The sequence below is a fragment of the Orcinus orca genome, chromosome 13 (assembly GCF_937001465.1).
Source record: "Orcinus orca chromosome 13, mOrcOrc1.1, whole genome shotgun sequence".
Lineage (NCBI taxonomy): Eukaryota > Metazoa > Chordata > Mammalia > Artiodactyla > Delphinidae > Orcinus > Orcinus orca.
In genome coordinates this window covers 38,812,243-38,830,500 of record NC_064571.1, presented here as the reverse complement: position 1 = coordinate 38,830,500, position 18,258 = coordinate 38,812,243, and the positions used below count along the sequence as shown (strand labels likewise).

Sequence of the window (18,258 nt, the reverse complement as noted above, 5' to 3'; positions counted from 1 at the left end):
GGAGAGGCTCATATAGCAACATTAACTTGATCATGCACTTTTATGTTTAGAATTCTTTATTTTTACAGCACTCAGGCAAAACAAATGCTACAATTAAAAATGATCATTTCTGTATTTGGAAACAAAGAGATATATTTTTTAAAACTTGAGTATGATATATTCCGTTGTGTGAAATGAATACTAATGAAATCTAAATTCTTCAAATGCATGTCTGTTTTTTCTGAACTAGTCCTTTTATGCTTTCTGCTCATATATTAAAAACTAGATCTCAAACTTAAATTCACATTCTGTTTAATATTTTGCCTATGTATTTTAAACAAATTCAAAATTTAGTAGTTACTACAAAAATAAATGTAATCCCCAGGGTTGATCAAAGATTTAATCTGACCAGATGGAGCAAACTTGAGAAAGATTTTGACTTTCCACTCTGTTTTGCAACAAGAAAGGCTGATTTTTTTCTTTCTTTCTTTCTTTGTTAGAGAAACAGAGATCAGGCCATCCCCAGAGAAATGAGCAGGTGTGGCCATTTATAAGCATGTCTGCTTATATTACAAACCAGCATAAGAAAAGTTTGAAACGGGTTGAAAAGATCTGCTAAACAGTTTTAATGTTTTACTCTAAATCCTATTTATTCAGTCAAGAGCTGATCAAGCTGGCGGGAAACTATCTAGTCTACCCAAACCTTTAAAGATCTTATAATTTTATTTTTTATTTTTATTCTATCTTTGGTAGCAAGTGAATAGGTGCACTTTGGTAATCCTTGCCTCTGGACAAGCACAGAATTTTTTTTTTTTTTTTTTATCCTTTCTGAATGCCTAATAACAGAGCCTTGCTTCCTGTCTAATGCTGAAAGGGTGGCAGTCAAGTTCTTTCTCTTAGTTTACTATTAAATTGAGGAATTTCACGGACCATTCTGAGAACAGAATCCTGTGAAATATTAGCAGTACTAAGTAAAGCCCTATAAAAAAATTTAGATAAGTTAAAATGTATTTAGCCCAATTAATAAAAGTCCAACTCCTAAGACCATATGAAACACTGAAGAACTCAAGTAAGCACAAGATAGTATGGAATATGGGTTTGTTGATAGAAATAGGGTGCTTTGTGCTGTTACAAACACAAATTTACAAAGACTAAGGATGCAAACTACATTATTTGAAATAATATATTTCTAAATTTTGTAAAAGCTTATTTCATGAAAATGTGTGTAGACATGTTTCTTAAATAGAAAGACTTCTCAATCTATAGTTTTCAACTGACTGAATAAAAATATCTAATGTTATGAAAGACACCCTTGGGTGGGTAATGATCTCAGCAGCTACACTGACAGTTTCTCATGTTCTAATTCACCTTCACACATCCATGGCATCATTTTTTGGCTAAAGTAATGTCAGTCGTTGACATTTGCGGCAAGTATAAAAAGGACCCCCCATGGCAGCCATTTTTATTTGATTCTTAAGATCCAAAGGCTGCTGAAAGAACAATTGAATAAAGTTGAGGATTGGAGAAGCTTGATTTTCTTGTTCTCTGTGAAATGAAACTCTAGTCTTTTTCTTCCCCTTCCCCTTAAAAGCAAAAGTCTGCTAGGGGGTTGTAGCTGTGTCAAAGCCGCTGGGATGCCACTGCTGATCACTTTAATTACTACGACTAAGGAGGATAAAATTAAAAGTAGCACCATTGAAGCAGTGGAAGAAAGCTTGCCTAGATGTCGGTGAACTGTGAAATATAAAAATTGCATACCAATACATTTTTATGGAAAGGAAACAAGGAATTACATTACTTATTCTTGAAGAGTTTGTCCTTAAATTGTCAAGTTTTACTAGTGCGTCTATCTATGGCAGATTGTAGACCATTTTAGAAGGATAAGAAAAATAGTAACTTGAAGACATGCTGTGAAAGGGCTAAATATTTTTTCAGTTTATGTCCAAAGTGGTTAGTTCTGATCCATCTGATCCAAAAAATATTTGAATATTTTAAATTCATTGTGTTGAAATACAAGCTTTTTGTACCATAACAGGACTTTTGCCTTATTCTGAAGATGTTAACAAAGAGGAAAGTGAAGCTTAAATGTACCACATTCAGTACTTTTCTGAAGACTTATAATTTAAAGTCAGGAACCTAAGTTTTAAATGAATATAAGTAAGTTAATTTCTCTTTACCTCTCTGTATTCAGTAGCACAAAGGGGAGTTTAACCTGATTTGTATAGCCCAAGTGTAAGTAAAGAACTGTTGTTTTTTTTAATGACAATAGCATTAGGGCCTCAGACAAATTTTCTGAACACCAGTAATGTAATAGCTAGGACCAGCACTTTGAAATCAGACAGACAGTGATTTTAATTCTTACTATGCCATTTACAAGATGTATGACCTTGGGCAGTATATTTAAGTGAGATTCCATTTCTATCAAATCAGAGTCATAGTGGTTACCTCAGAGTGGTGAATGGTGAGATAACATGTGTGAAAACACTGCACAGGCACACAGCTAGTATTTACTCAAAAATACAGCTTCTATCAAACCCTCTAAAGAGTACATCTGTCTTACAAAAGCTAGAATGTTCTATATAACTCGGTCTAACTCTGTAAATAATACTGTATAGAAAAAGGTAAATGTCATCAGACCCATTCTTAGAAATAGGAGCCTACTTCAATTTTTTTAAGTTTATTTAGACTAGGCAGGTAAATGAAAGATACATAGGTTTCCTATGTGTTGAATTTTTCGAGTGTACTTTTAATGACAGCAGTCTTCTAAGTTACTTACCTTTGCATCCCATTGAAAAGATTCCTTTATTTTTTTCAGCAGATATAGTAAACAGATGACTTATTTACAGCTGTGAGTCGCTATCTTCTTTTGAATGCAGAAGGGTCAAAACAGATAACACATTTCTGTACTTGAGTAGGTTTAGACAAACCATCATTGTCAGAAATATTCACCTATACAAACATAAAAAATGATGAAATAATCACTGCCCTTACTCTCTGGTCATTTTATTCCTTTGATATAAACAATATGTTTCTTTTGAGTAAAAGACACAGATTTTTTTTGCTATCTATTCTTTAAATACTACTGTAAAAACTGACTTTAAAATTTTTTTAATTTTATTTTATTTATTTTTTTATACAGCAGGTTCTTATTAGTTATCCATTTTATCCATATTAGTGTATATATGTCAATCCCAATCTCCCAATTTGTAAAAACTGACTTTTAATGAAGCTTATATATAAAAATTAGTTTTACATATAAGGAATCTGGATATTAATAATACTATCAATTAAATTGGTTGCATAATCAATTTCTATAATTACAAGCTTTTCCTTCTGACCTTAACAATTAACTTCTATTTTTTCAGTTGGTTCTTTGTCTTAAGGAAACTCAATGGGTGAGAAAACAAACAACGCAGATATGCCATCCCACTGGAGCCCTCCAAGGCCCAAGCAAAATTATCTCTGTGGTGTTAGGATGTTAGCAGAAAAGTAAATCAGGGCAATCTGATAGGAAACTAGAATTCTGTCAGTCAGGCTCAAGATTTTGCGCTGTGTCCATAAACTTTGTTTACTGTAGGGTTTTATGAGTTGTAACCTGCCCTTGTAGTCTGTTAATGAGGCTAAATCTTGCTACTTGAGAACTGAATTACAGCACACCTCTGGGCTAATGGTTATAAACAGAAAGTCCTATTAGGGCTGCATTCTGATTTGTTCGTTTACATTTTTTCTATTGTATAGAGAACAATGATGGGTAAATAGGTACAAACAAACAATTTACATGGAAATTGATAAAGTGTCCCTACTTAGTATTTAGTGTTGGTTTTATTAATGATTGCCTGCTTTAAATTGCACTCTTGGTAAGCTCTCAGAAACATTTGCAGGTGGGAATATTATTGGGGGAGGAGGGGGAAGCGGTAGCTGGTAAGAAAAAACTAGGTTCCCATTTCATATTCATAAAGGTAGAATCATTTATTTCATTTTTATGCAGTTAAGATGACCCAAGACCACTTCATCTTAGTCTGAATCACCAGATTCCAGCTCTGCGAGAAGTTATTACACGCAGTGAAATTCACTTAAACCTAGTTGCCTGAGGCATATCAAATAATGGTTTTTATTAGTGCTCTTAACTTTTCTTAAGTTTGAAAGATGAAAGTTTAGTAAAAGCTCAATTTTCCTCAGTTGGTCATGTAATTTGATACTTTTGGGGGATCAAATAGTTTGAAGGTTAAAAGCAGGGCCCTGTAGTCAGACAGACCTGGGCTGGACTCCTGGCTCAGACATCAGTTCTAGCTGTGTGACCTTGGAACTCTAAACTTAAATATTCTCATTGGTAAAAATCAGGTTGTAAAAATTAAATGAGATCATGCATATAAAGCACTTAGCCCATAAAAGCTCAAGAAATATCAGCAACCGTCACCAAAGTTACCATTATCAAGCCTGTATTTCCTTTTATTTTCTAAGTTCAGAAGTATTAATAATGAACTAAGGATTTTTGTGTATTATTCTTGCGTCTTTGGTCTCACACTGCCCAGTACATACTACTCCTCTAACTACAAATAAGCTCGCATCTCTAAATATTAAGAAAATTCCCCTTGAGGGACTTCTCTGGTGGTCCAGTGGCTAGGACTCTGCGCTCCCAATGCAGGGGGCCCGGGTTCGATCCCTGGTCAGGGAACTAGATCCCACACACACGCCGCAACTAAAGATCCTGCATGCTGCAAATAAGATCCCCCACGCGGCAACTAAGATCCCACGTGCCTCAACTTAGACCCAGCGCGGCCAAAATAAATAAATAAATATTTTTAAAAAAAGAAAAGAAAATCTCCCTTGAATGTTACATCTCTCTTCTTTTGCCCCTACCACCCACCCCAGAAGCCTACCATTTCATGTCTTTCCTCCCTTCCCCCCAAGACTTTTGAAAAATAACTCTTATTACAAGAGTAGTACATGTGTATTATAGAAAGTTAGAAAATGAAGACAAAGAAAACAAAAATATCACATTTCCATACCCAGATATCTCCACCATGTCAATTTTGTGAATAACCTTCCAAGTCTTATGTATGTATTTATTTTGCCAAAAAGACAAAACAAATTTTTACTGTATAAACTGTTTTTCAGTCAAGTTGTATTTTCTCTCATTTAATAACTCTAATTATATTCAGATTTCTCTAATTGATTCAACAGTGTCCTTTACAGCTGGTTTATCCAAACTAGTATCTAACCTAGGACTACACATTGCATCTGGTCAAGTCCCTTTTGTTGGTGGAGATGATGATTAGTTGTTTTTTGTTGTGTTTGTTTAGATAACTCTTATTAAAATGACCAGATTAATTGGCCTGAATATCCTACTTTCTAGATTTGTTTGGTTGCTTCCTTGCTGTGTCATTTATCATGTTTCTCTGTCTCCTGTGTTTATGTTAAACTGGAGGTTGTATATGAAGGCTTAGTAGATTCACTTTAGACATCTGGGCTAGAATATTATAGGTGGTGTTCGCTTCATGTGTTTCATATCAAAAAACATATAACAGGGACTTTCCTGGTGGTGCAGTGGTGGAGAATCCGCCTGCCAATGCAGGGGACACGGGTTTGATCCCTGGTCCAGGAAGATCCCACAGGCCACGGAGCAGCTAAGCCCGTGAACCACAAGTACTGAGCCTGCGCTGTAGGGCCTGTGAGCCACAACTACTGAGCCCACGTGCTACAACTACTGAAGCACGTGCACCTAGAGCCTGTGCTTTGCAACAAGAGAAGCCACTGCAATGAGAAGCACGCTCACCGCAACGAAGAGTAGCCCCCACTCACCACAACTTGAGAAAGCCTATGTGCAACAATGAAGACCCAACACAGTCAAAAATAAGTAAAAAATTAAATTTAATTTAAAAATTTAAAAAAAACCATAACATATGGTTGACTCAACATTAGTGATGCTAAGACTGACCATTAGAGTAGTGGTTTCTAATCCCTGATCTAGTTCTGATCTCTTCATTTAAAGTTAGGTTTTCCTCTTGCAATTAGGGAATAATCTGTGTGGTGTTACTTAAGCATATGGTCCAATTATTAATGCTGTAAAACAAACAATCCCAAACTTAATGGTGTAAAAATTTTTTTTATTCTCAGATTCTATGGGTCAGGACTTCAGATAGGGTATAGTGTGGATGCTTTGTCTCTGTTCCACATTGTCTGGGGTGTCAGCTGGGGAGACTTGAACAGTTGGAGGTGACCCAAAATGGCTGAAAGTGGAGATTCTGAAGAAGGCTTTATTCACATGTTTGACACGTGAGCCAGGAAGACTTAAGGCTGAACTTGGCTGGGAATGTGGACTGGTGCACCTATGTGTAGCTTGGGATTCTCACAGCATGACAGCTAGGTTCCCAGAAAGTACAAAATGCAAGAATTTCAAGAGAACTGGACAAAAGGGGTGTAGCCTTTTCTGACCTAGCCTTGAAAATCACCTGCAGCACTTCTACATTCTGTTGATTATGTACAAGTCACTAAAGCTGGCCCACACTCAAGGGGAGGGGAATTAAGCTTTACCTTTTGACGAGGGAATGGCAAGGTCATGTTGCAGAAAGCATGTGGGATGAGAAATACTATCATGGCCATCTTTGGAAAATACATAATATTATTATTATAGCTGGTATTATTTTATAAAGTTGAGCTTTCTGTAATTGACTGGGGCTATTTAGTTACCCTAAACTTCAGTTCCCACTGGAAAGACAGGTTAAGTGTTTGATTTTTTTCCTCTAATTAGTAATTTTTAGGAGTTCTTTTAAAAGCTACCTCAGGGCTTCCCTGGTGGTGCAGTGGTTGAGAGTCCGCCTGTAGATGCAGGGGACACGGGTTTGTGCCCCAGTCCGGGAAGATCCCACATGCTGCGGAGCGGCTGGGCCCCTGAGCCATGGCCGCTGAGCCTGCGCGTCCGGAGCCTGTGCTCCGTAACGGGAGAGGCCACAACAGTGAGAGGCCCGCGTACCGCAAAAAAAAAAAAAAAAAAAGCTACCTCAAATGAGTTTATATATCCTTCTATAGAACTTTCTGAATATCATAATGAATTGATGAGTTTTCATTGATTCAGTGTGTGCTTTCGTTGATTCAATTCATTGCAGTCATTGTTTGCTTGTTTGTTTTGATACTGAAATTGCTTCAGTTTGTCCACTGGGAGCTTCAAGCTTGTCTCTGGGTCCATTCAATACCTCTGTTAATCTACCCGCATTAATTTTGACAGCTCTCTATTCTAGCCATCTCAAAATTTGTGAAAGAATTGCCTAGCCTTGAACTCTACCAAGCTAGTGTCTTACCCCTGTCTCTTCTGACTCAGCTTTTTTCTTCCCTCTACATCTAATCAGTTACTAAGAATTGGTACAGGTACCAATTCTAGCTCTGATGTATTTCTTACACCTGTCTCCTTCCATTCCCATTGCCACCATCCCAGTTCTGAATCTCATTATAGCTTCCTTGTACTGTTTATAAGAGCCTCCTAAGTAGTCTCTTTCCAGTCCCCCTAGGCCAGCCTATCGTATACACTGTTGTCAGATTAATCTTTAATCTTTCTCAGATACAACTCAGGTTGATCATTCCCCTTGACAAAAAAAAAAAAAGAAAAAAAAAGACACAAAAACAAACCTCTTTCTTCTGAACTCTTCATCTGTTTTTATTGCACCTCCTTATTGTGGCTGTTTTATCTTTCCCTCTATAATATAAGCTTTGAAAGTATAAATCGTTAAGTTTTCATATCTAGTACCAAGTACCAAGGTATGTACTAAGGACCAAAGATACAAAGATAAATCACATCTAGCTCCTGCATTCAAGTAGCTCAGTTCTACTGAGAAGGAGATGTTTGTACAGAGTTATAACTTGACAGGTATTATTTTAAAAAGTAATCTCACACACACACACACGCACGCACGCACACGGTACTATAGTAACATAGAAGGAGAACTTCATTCCACCAGTGGGGAGGAGGGAAGAGTAGTCAGGGGAAGTTTAGTGGATTTAAACTGAATCTTGAAGAATGAGTAGGAGTTAAATAGATGATAGAAGAACATTTCAGGAAGACAAAATGATATATTCAAATCCATGGATGCATGAAACTACATGATACAAACAATTTTGTATAAATAGATGTGAGGTTTTATAGAGATTGGGAGAGGTTAAGGGAAGATAACTGCACAGATATGTTGAGGCCATATTATTTCAGGCTTTGTTTTGTCATAATAATGCCTTATATCATATACTTTCCAGTTTACAAAGCGATTTCACATTGATTATTTGCAATTCATAATAGCCCTTTTTTAGGAGGCAAAACCTATTTTAGTTATTTAATTCTCTGTCATTTTTAGTTATTTTAAATATCAAAAACCACACTAGATTTTACTTTTTCTTCTCAATGTTTGTCTGGGGGGAAGGCATAGTAGAAATGAGGACAGAAATACATCAGTTACCCAATTCTGATTTTAAAACTATCAACAACAATAACTGTGGAACTAATGTGTACTATCCCCATTCCTGCTGTAGCCCCCTAAAAATACCACTTCCTATATTTGATCAACATGATGTAGCAGCATATTCTGCTATCAAAGATTTCTTTTAGCCAGTGCTCTATGCCTTTACTAGAAAATTGCAAGTTAAATTCTAATCTTAAAAAAATAAGGTATTAATTGAAATTCTGTTTTCAGTATTGTTACGTTTTTCCTATAAGCCTGATTATTTTATTAATAGTAGATCCTGCTCTTTTCTCAGTAATTATATTGCCAAACATTCTTTAAAGGCTAGTTTGAATCTTTAACAGACATAATACAATAATTTGTAAATGTTTTTTAAAAATCTGATTCTTGGATGTCTTTTAAAAATGGTATGACATCCAACTGATATAGAGCATCCTATTTATAATGTGGGCCAAGCACCATGCTGTAAACCAGTTACTATCATGATGATCAGATTGAAAATGAAATTGCATTTCTGTCAATTACTGAGTTGGCAACTGTTCAATATATCTTAGCAGCAAGATGAAGAGCGACGTCGGCAGCTGAGAGAGAGAGCTCGTCAGCTAATAGCAGAAGCTCGATCGGGAGTGAAGATGTCAGAACTTCCCAGCTATGGTGAAATGGCTGCAGAAAAGTTGAAAGAAAGGTCAAAGGCATCTGGAGGTGAGTTAAAGAATCTTGTATCATATTCTACACACAACCCAGAAATCCGCAATGGATGTTTTGGGACTTTTTATTCTTACTTCAAAATGTTGTGCATCAAATACATACAGTTTCTAGCCTATCAGTATGTTACAAAAAACTTAAAGCATAGTAAATCAGAAGATGACTATTGCCAATTTCCAAATCAACTCAAGAAGTACTTTGATTATGATTAAGTATGATTAGTACTCAAGAAACACTAAGAATATGATTTAGGAGAAAACTCAGACGGGCCTTGGTTTGTGATTCCCCATGATGCCTCATTAATTGTATTAGGAGTGAGTAAAATGCAATCAAGTCCTCAACATGTAGATCACAAGACTTGTTAGTGGAGAGCTTTGGCATGAGAGATTTTCACTTTGAACCAGATCTTTGGAAAGTAGCTTTAACAGTGTTCCAGCATTATAGCCTGACGTGTAAGCATTTTGAATAAGTCCCATATGCATTTCTTCTTAGTCTCCTGATTCGAAGAGGGTCTTTTTCAATATCTGTAGAAATTATTCTAAGCTTTATTTTAGGACAAGGACTGTACATATAATTAAAGGGAATTTTAGTTTTGCCTCTCAGTGCTCAATTTGGGCATCTTTAACTTGAAACTTTTTACATTTTTATTTGAGTAGTATATTCAAGAGGCCTGTGGGGTTTTTTATTTCAAAGGTATGTGACCTATTTATCTATCAGAACATGCCAGGTACTTGTCCTGAATTAATCTTAAATGCTAAAAGATCACTCTGGAGAGTAGGCAAGTGAGGACTCGAATAAGACCTTAGAGAACTGAAACAAAGGAAACCATTTCTAGGTCAATGATAAGTTTCTTCAAAGTAAACTGAAACTTACTGCTGTTATTTCTAATTGATCCTTATATTAAAATCTTACTGTTGTAGAGCATTCCAACCAATGCCTATAGCATATAACCTTCCATCCCATACATTTGAAAGCTGCTTTCCCAAGTAGCTGTATATCTGTCCATCTGGTATTCTCAGAATGTTTATTTCTTAGTTAAATCCTTCATCTTACCTTTTCAACTCCTGTCATTCAGAATTTTTATTACAGTTTCTATACTCACTACTAAAGTTTTATAGTAACAGCAGTAACTACTCACAGCTACATTATATAATGCTATTATAATTTGCTTTCATTTATGATTAGTAACAAGATGTTTCTTTGATATCATAAAAATTCCAGATATTCTAAGTAAATCTTAAAAATCTTTGCCTCCTTGTATCTCAGAAAGATAGAAAAAGCCTCATATTCTTGACCCTCCAGATAGACTGCCCTAAAGCTACTAATACTACCTCCCTGTGATATCATAAACCCATGGAAGAGCAGTAATAATAAGATAGAGAGGCATCCACTGTCTCAATTTTATTTTCCAGCAGTGAGCAGATAACAATGCTAAATGAGTTGTGAACTCTGGGAAGGCTAAGAATTAAAAATTTCTGATTAATGGTGTGGGATGAGTCAGCTATGTAATTGGTCTTATCTCTATAATCCAACCCCAGTTGAGCCTAAGCCAGGACTAGACTAGGTAGAGAGACTTAGTCAGTGTTATAACCCCAAAAATGGGTATCTTCCCAACTTGGTAACTGGGGAAAGTGAAGACCTGATTTTGGCATCATTCAGCAGTCAACAGAGTGAAAAAGAACAAGTGAGGATTGTATCTCTGAAGCTAGCAAAGAAGTACAGACTAGAAAAGGAAAAGCCAGGTGAAATGAAGGCGGGACAGGGTTCAACAGATGACTTATGAGAACCTGCTGAAGAGTCTAGACTGTTCCCTAAGGAGACCAAAGTGCCTAGGGTCCATTTCTCTCATAGGACACACCATACCTTGGATGTTGGAAATGGCCACATATCAGATGATAGGCTCTTAATCAGAGCTAAGGTTGAGCTACAAGCAGTGCAGGCCTATTCCTTGACCTCAGTGGTGGATATTGGCCTGTCTTCATAAAGGTGTATGGATCCGACTAGGTCTGCTCTGGCATTAAGGCCTAAGCTGAAGCTATCAAGGCCGGAGGTGGGGAAGAGACCTTTAGGTCAAGGGAGAGGGTAAAATTCCTGCCTAGAATTCAACCATTCATACATACACATTTATCTGTTTAGCAGTGCCAGTCACTGTGCTAGGCTGGGATTCGGCAAACTTCCTGGAAAGGGCCAGAGTAAATTTTTATAGCCTTCGCAGACCATGTGTTCTCTGTCTTAACTACTTGACTCTGCTCTTGTAGTCTGAAAGCAGGCGTGAACAATATGTAAATTAATGAGCATGCCTGTTATTTACCCCAAAATGGTGGTGGGCTGGTTTTTGCCCCCATGCTATAGTTTGCTGACCCTTACATAGCAAATTAGAAATTCACTTGATTTCACAAGAGTCTAATTCCTAAATGAAAATAACCCTATGGGGTTGATAAGTCAGGGGGAAACAGTTAACAAATTAGTGTCCATTCTTCCAATGTCTAATGGGAATTATCAGGTCTGAATAAGGAATAGTGTGAAAGGAGGAGAGAAAAATGAATAGGGACCAGCCTAGAAGACAGACTAGGGTGGGAAAATTTTTGGAAGCAGTGGTCCAAAGTGACAAAGAAGACGGGGTAGTCAAGAGCTGAAATAATCAGGTGAAAGCACAACCTAGGGGACGCGTTGAACATGGTACTCAAACTCACTGCCTGAACCTACTTGAAAAGCCTGTTTTTTTTCCATCCTCAGTGAGGAAAGGAAAACTTAGTAAGTTAGAGGTGAGGTGTCATAAGCCTCAGGTGTCCGCAGAAAATATATGCAAGATATTTTAGGTCATGTAAAGCCAGGTATTCAAGCATCCCACTTGCATCCTATTTCAACCAGAAGTAGCCTAATTCTTGTGAAATAACAGAATCAGTCCAACGAGCTACAGCCTAGCTTTTACTTGTCCTCCTCTTGACATAATTTTAGGACTTAGAGGAGAGTCAGGTGATATTGTGGTATACTACATGTGTTTTTTCAATTTCTGCTTCGTTGTTTAGTTATAGACCTATAACAGCCTCCTTTTAAAATCCTCATTTTAGGTAACAAACTTGTGGGTTCATTTATTGTATTGATCTTACTTGGCAAGGTACAGTTGTTTGTGGATGAATTGTGGTATTTTCATTTTTAGTTGTATGGTATTGTGGTCAGAGAATATGCCCTGAATTTCTGCTTTGAGAATTAATAAGTTTTTATTTTGGCCAAATAAATGTTACATTTTTATTAATGGCCCATGGGCACTTGCAAGGAAGGTGTTTATCTAATTTGAAGATGATATTATAATATATCATATATTTATTATATATTACATGGGATGTATATGATATAGATTTTATATATTTTATGTGTACTTATATATATGTGTATATATGTCATATATGTATTTTTTTATTCTGTAGCTTATCACTTTGGTTTGGGTTAGGTGAGGGTCATTGAACTTTTAAACTGACATTTTTGCCTCTCTTTGATTTAGATGGAATAGTGTACTTTGTTTTTGCATTTCAAATGAATAAATTAAAATTTAAAAATTTTATCCATGAGAATGTTTGTGTGCCTGCATTATCCTTATTTCAGTTATGGCAAATAGATTTATCCAAATTTGTTGACCCAAAATAAAATCTTACAGGCCTTCAGTAATTTTTACTTTCAGCTTCTATTAATAATATATTTGTATTGTTTTCTATCATTTGTTTGATTTCTATAGAATAACTTTAAAAGTTATGAATTTTATAGGGAACCTTCAATGAGAATTTTAAAATCATGATACAAATGAGAAATTTTATTCTGAATATTTTTTTTTTCCTGGCAAGAAACAGTTTCATGTACACTTAGGTACAATCTCTGTATTCTCTAAACCACCATTTTGTGTGAATATTTTTATTTATTTATTTATTTTTGGCTGCGTTGGGTCTTCATTGCTGCACGCAGGCTTTTTCTATTACTCCTTGTTGCAGTGCATGGGCTTCTCATTGCGACGGCTTCTCTTGTTGCGAAGCACAGGCTCTAGGTGCGCAGGCTTCAGTAGTTGTGGCTCGCAGGCTCAGTAGTTGTGGCACACGGGCTTAGTTGCTCCGCGGCATATGGTATCTTCCCAGACCACGGCTTGAACCCATGTCCTCTGCATTGGCAGCCGGATTCTTAACCATTGCACCATCAGGGAAGTCCCTGTGAATATGTTTTTAATGGTAGCCTCAATTTCTTTTTTTAAAAGTGCAGATATTCTTTTTTTTAGTGTCACCAGATATTCTGATTTTTCATTCAATTTATTTATAAATGATAAGTGTTGTAAGACTGGCCTTATTGCTGTGCTATTAATCATACCATTGGGATCCCCATTTTGCTTATAGTGCTATGCAGTGTCAGCTGGAATGCATTGTCTCATTCCAGTGTATATACAATCTCTTTTTACCTTTTCCTACACACATTATACATTCCATACTTGCAAACCACCTTCCATTGTGTATTGGATCTCTAGTTTACTTTCTGCCACGCTTACCTACTGGATTTTCAGTGGTTAGCTATAAAGATATATATAATCTTATATATATCGTATAAATAACGTATAATATTTTAAACACACACACAAAGACAAACATGCACTTTAATTCTGCTAAAATGCATTTAGAGTATTTTGACAGGTATTAAGAAATGTGTAACATTTTAACTATCGAAAAGAATTCCTGTTCATTGTAAACCTGAAGTCAGTGAATGGAAAGAAAGTGGAAACCTATTCTTAAGAAAACCTGAGCTGTATGGGAGATCAATTTTTACTTTTCCCCTTCCCAAATAGTAATCCTTTTATCTAAGATTAACAATACATATATAAACATTGAGTTAACCCACTCAGCATTACTGGTGAGTGGTAGTATAGATAGAGATTTCATTTAGCCGGGAAATAAAATGAATGGCACCTGTTTAGCATCACACAGGAGCCTGGCACTGTGTAAAGGGGTAATGAATATCCCACTGCATAACCCCAGGACCTGAAGTACCAAGATCCAACCACAGTTCCAGACTTAGCTTCTTTTCATAGCAGTGCTGTCCTTCTAGTCACTGTCTGGAGAGTCATCTGCCTCACTCTTCCTCTCCTCAGTATCCCTCCCCCAACAACCCAATATCCAGTTTGTTTTCAAGTCATACCCACTTCCAGTTCTTTTATGATAGGTTAAAGCTCTCCATACTACTTACCTGGAGGTTATAACAGTCTCCAACTTGGATTTCCTGCCTCCAGCCTTTGTGTGCTAGAGTCCAACATCTTACTCAGCAATCTCGCATGAAGGATGCTGTCACGTGGCTCCAGGGATTGCACTCCCATGTGCAATCCCTGGACCATTTTTTCTTTCACATATGAAGGCATATCAGAATGTAAGCAAGAGTGGTATTTTAGGACTAATACTGGAGCTACTCTAATTTATATAAAAAAAAAACCATAAGCTTCAGCGCTTATATTACTAGTAATTATTTTATACATATTTCACAACTGATTACCATGAAACACTGTGGTAAGAAACTGCTTATATAGACTGCTGTCTGTTAAACAGCACATTGCTGATCATGTTTGAACACAAATGTCTCTCCGTTCCTACCAAGTAAAATCTAAACTTCCTATCCTACCCTTCAATGCTCTCTGCAGTTTTACCTTTCAAGTCTTACCTCCCGTTATTTCCCTTTAAGTATGCTTGAGCAAAATAGAGCTATACCATTCTTTGAACATAACCTACCCTTTCCTGCTCTCATGCCTGTAGTGCCCTTCCCTCAATTGTACTTTTTGAAATCCTGTACATTTCTGAAGACCCAATTTAAAGGTTACTGCTTCCAAAAAATAATTCCTGGTGCTACTGGCAAAGAATAATCTTTCCTCCCTGAATTTGCTCTATACCTTATTTTTACCCCATAACACTTAACTGTCCTACATGGTATTTTAGTCATTTGAATGTATAACTTTAAGGTGGAATAAATGTCTTATACAACTTGGTATCTCTTCAACATCTAGCAGTGTTTTGTAAATTGCAGATCTGGCATATAGTAGAAGTTTCTTGAATAAATAAATGAATGAATGTTTAACTTTTTGTTTTCACTCTATATTAATTCTGGTCAGTAGTAACCAATAAAGGCTGGTTGCAGCAACAAAGTACTGTACTCTAAGAACTATTGGTAGTAAACTATCTCTGATAAGAGGAAGTGTTCTGAACACTTACTTGGCACTCAGGAAATATCTGTTAATTCATTTCCCTTTACTACAAAATTATTTAGAGAAGAATTTTTGAGGATAATGAAGATGAAGGTGCTGACTTTTATGAAATTAGTCAAGTAGTTGTACTAAGCACAGTTGATTAGAAAAGCTCTGTCAACTGATTGTACTTAAATAATATAGCCAAGTATAATACCTTAGCGATTTGAAAGCATTTAGCAGTGCTTTTCCCCTGGGGGCATTTCTCATTCTTTTTCTCTGTGTTGTATTGTTCTAAACGGCTTACATAGTACATAGGAAGTCTTCAATAAATGTAAACTATTATTAATATTAATGCTCATAGTAAATATTTACTTGGGAAGCCTAAAATCAAACACAAAGCTCTACAGGGAAAAGGACAAATATTGAAGGTTTAAGCCAAAGCTATAGAATTTAGTATTTCTCAATTGTAATAACCTCAATTGTAATAACCTCATTATTAATAAAAGTTGCCCTATGAAAAATAAACTGTTGAATAGTAGGGATATTCTTCAACTCCCAGGGCTAGACAGATATTTCTCCAAAAGGTACATTGCCTGTCAATAGCAGAATTTAAAGCTTAACTTCTAATATACAAGTCAAGTTATTGCTATGACTTTTTAAATGTATAATATTCAAAATTACTTAACCAATTTTATCACTAGGGTTTAAAACGGAAAAATATGTAATAGAAATCTTTTTTAAAATGATACCATTAATTAATTATGACCTAAGACGTTTTACTAAGTGTATAAAAAAATAGTGTGATTACCTTATTCCCATGTATTTAATTTTGAATAACAGGTCTTTCTACCAGCTTTATGTCTTCCAAGATGTACTGTCTTAATTGTTTCTGAACTTTCTTTTGCATAAAGGTACTGTCTATTCTCGTCTCAATCTTGTCTCTTAATTCATCCATAATGCTTTTGATAATATTTCACTAATAGCACAAAAGCATTCAAGTCTTCATGCAAATGATTTAAATATAGCTACAAGTTTATAAAGAATGAGTTGTTTCTTTATACATTTATATCTAATAAATGATAAAAATGTGAACTTTAGAAATGTTATTTGATGACTTTGTTACCAAACCAACTTTTTTTTTTTAATATTTTTATTTGTTTGTTTGTTTGTTTTTGGCTGTGTTGGGTCTTCATTGCTGTGTGCGTGCTTTCTCCAGTTGCAGCGAGCGGGGGCTACTCTTTGTTGCGGTGCGCGGGCTTCTCATCGTGGTGGCTTCTCTTGTTGCTGAGCATGGGCTCTAGGCGTGCGGGCTTCAGTAGTTGTGGCACGCAGGCTCAGTAGTGTTGTGGCACGCAGGCTCAGTAGTGTTGTGGCTTATGGGCTCTAGAGTGCAGGCTCAGTAGTTGTGGCGCACGGGCTTAGTTGCTCCATGGCATGTGGGATCTTCCCGGACCAGAGCTTGAACCCGTGTCCTCTGCATTGGTAGGCGGATTCTTAGCCACTGTGCCACCAGGGAAGTCCCCCAACTTTATTTTTGTATACTGTTACTAGAGATTACCAGTAGATTACATTTTTAAACATAGGGATTCAAGGACCTCAGTGATTCAGAGACAGCATGTGACAAATTGTCAAAATTTTTGCATCTGCTTTGGTGTGACAATTCATCTTTGACATATGAATGTAAAATATAAATGTTAATCCAGTAGTGAAAAAGTAGCTTAAAACTGATTTCTTAACTTGCTCATCTGTGTCAGACCTGAATTTGAACTGTCATTACAATACTAATGTTTTTCCTTAGTGTTTCTAACAAATGATATAAAATAGAAATAATATACTAACATTATTGCTACATTTTCCTACAGATGAAAATGATAAAGTTGAGATAGATACTAATGAGGAGATTTCCGAAGGCTTTGTTGTAGGAGGTGGAGATGAACTTACTAACTTAGAAAATGACCTTGATACTCCCGGTAATTTCAGATTATAAATACTTTGTGTCCTGCTGCATGGCAAACTCTTATATTTTTATTGTAACTGTTTATTAACTATTAAAACTGTTATGTTTTTATTATTATCTCATTAATAATGATAATAAGTTCTTTTAGTAGTTTTATTACATCTTACGCCCTCACAAATCATTTAGCTAAATCCACTTTCCATCAATTTTATGTTATTATTTTGTTTTAGGCTTAATGTTAAAATTAGCAATAAAATTGAAATAGCAAATTTTAGTTTTTCTCTTATTACTAAGATTCACTTTTATATTTTATGTTATATGGGACAATTTGTAGACATTTTATGATTGGTTCCCTTCTCAGCCTAAATATTTTGTTGTAATGTTGTAAGGTATAGATGTAGTACCTATGGAATGCTTCAAATGTAAATCTAAACCATGGATCAGATTTTCTGATTTGGTTTGGAATTGATAGTCTTAGTGGTAATATTATTTTATAAATTTTGTGCTTACCGTACATATTTAAATATTACTACTAATAAATTATTTTATACATACTTAATAACTAATCACAATAAAACTCTTTGAAAACTGCTTATATAGATTACTATTAAATTCATCTCATATTGTATATCAATAAATATTATACCGATAATCACATTTGCAATTGAACTTCTGAGTTATTGTATAAAATATAAAGATACTTGCTGATGGTTAAGTAGATGAGTGTTCCATATACACTACCTTTATAAGTCAGCAGCAGGTAGCTTTGTATATGTGAGAGGTTCCATAAATACTTATTGAATTGAATTCTTTTAGCAATAAAAAGTCTTTGGCAATCTTTTTAAACTTAAAGGTAAGAAAGTGAAATCCCTAATATTTATCTTTTCCTGTAAAAAGCTACAGGGAGGAGAGCAGGTATTCTTCCCAGCCCTGGCATGTCCTTGCAATGCTAACTTGCTTTGTTTCTTCGC

The 18,258-nt window shown here is 35.7% G+C and overlaps 1 protein-coding gene across 12 annotated transcripts in view; it reads left to right on the top strand.

The window, feature by feature from the left end:
- The window catches only part of EHBP1 (EH domain binding protein 1), a 494,124-nt gene that overhangs the window by 422,343 nt on the left and 53,523 nt on the right, over window positions 1-18,258 (top strand). For 5 of the 12 annotated variants that reach the window (XM_049696094.1, XM_049696095.1, XM_049696099.1 and 2 more), the window contains 2 exons: window positions 8,978-9,125; window positions 17,193-17,300. In XM_049696094.1, the coding sequence (XP_049552051.1) occupies window positions 8,978-9,125; window positions 17,193-17,300 (256 nt within the window). The remainder of the gene's footprint in view (window positions 1-8,977; window positions 9,126-17,192; window positions 17,301-18,258) is intronic. The other 7 variants (XM_049696098.1, XM_033407281.2, XM_033407280.2 and 4 more) reach the window with 3 other exon arrangements.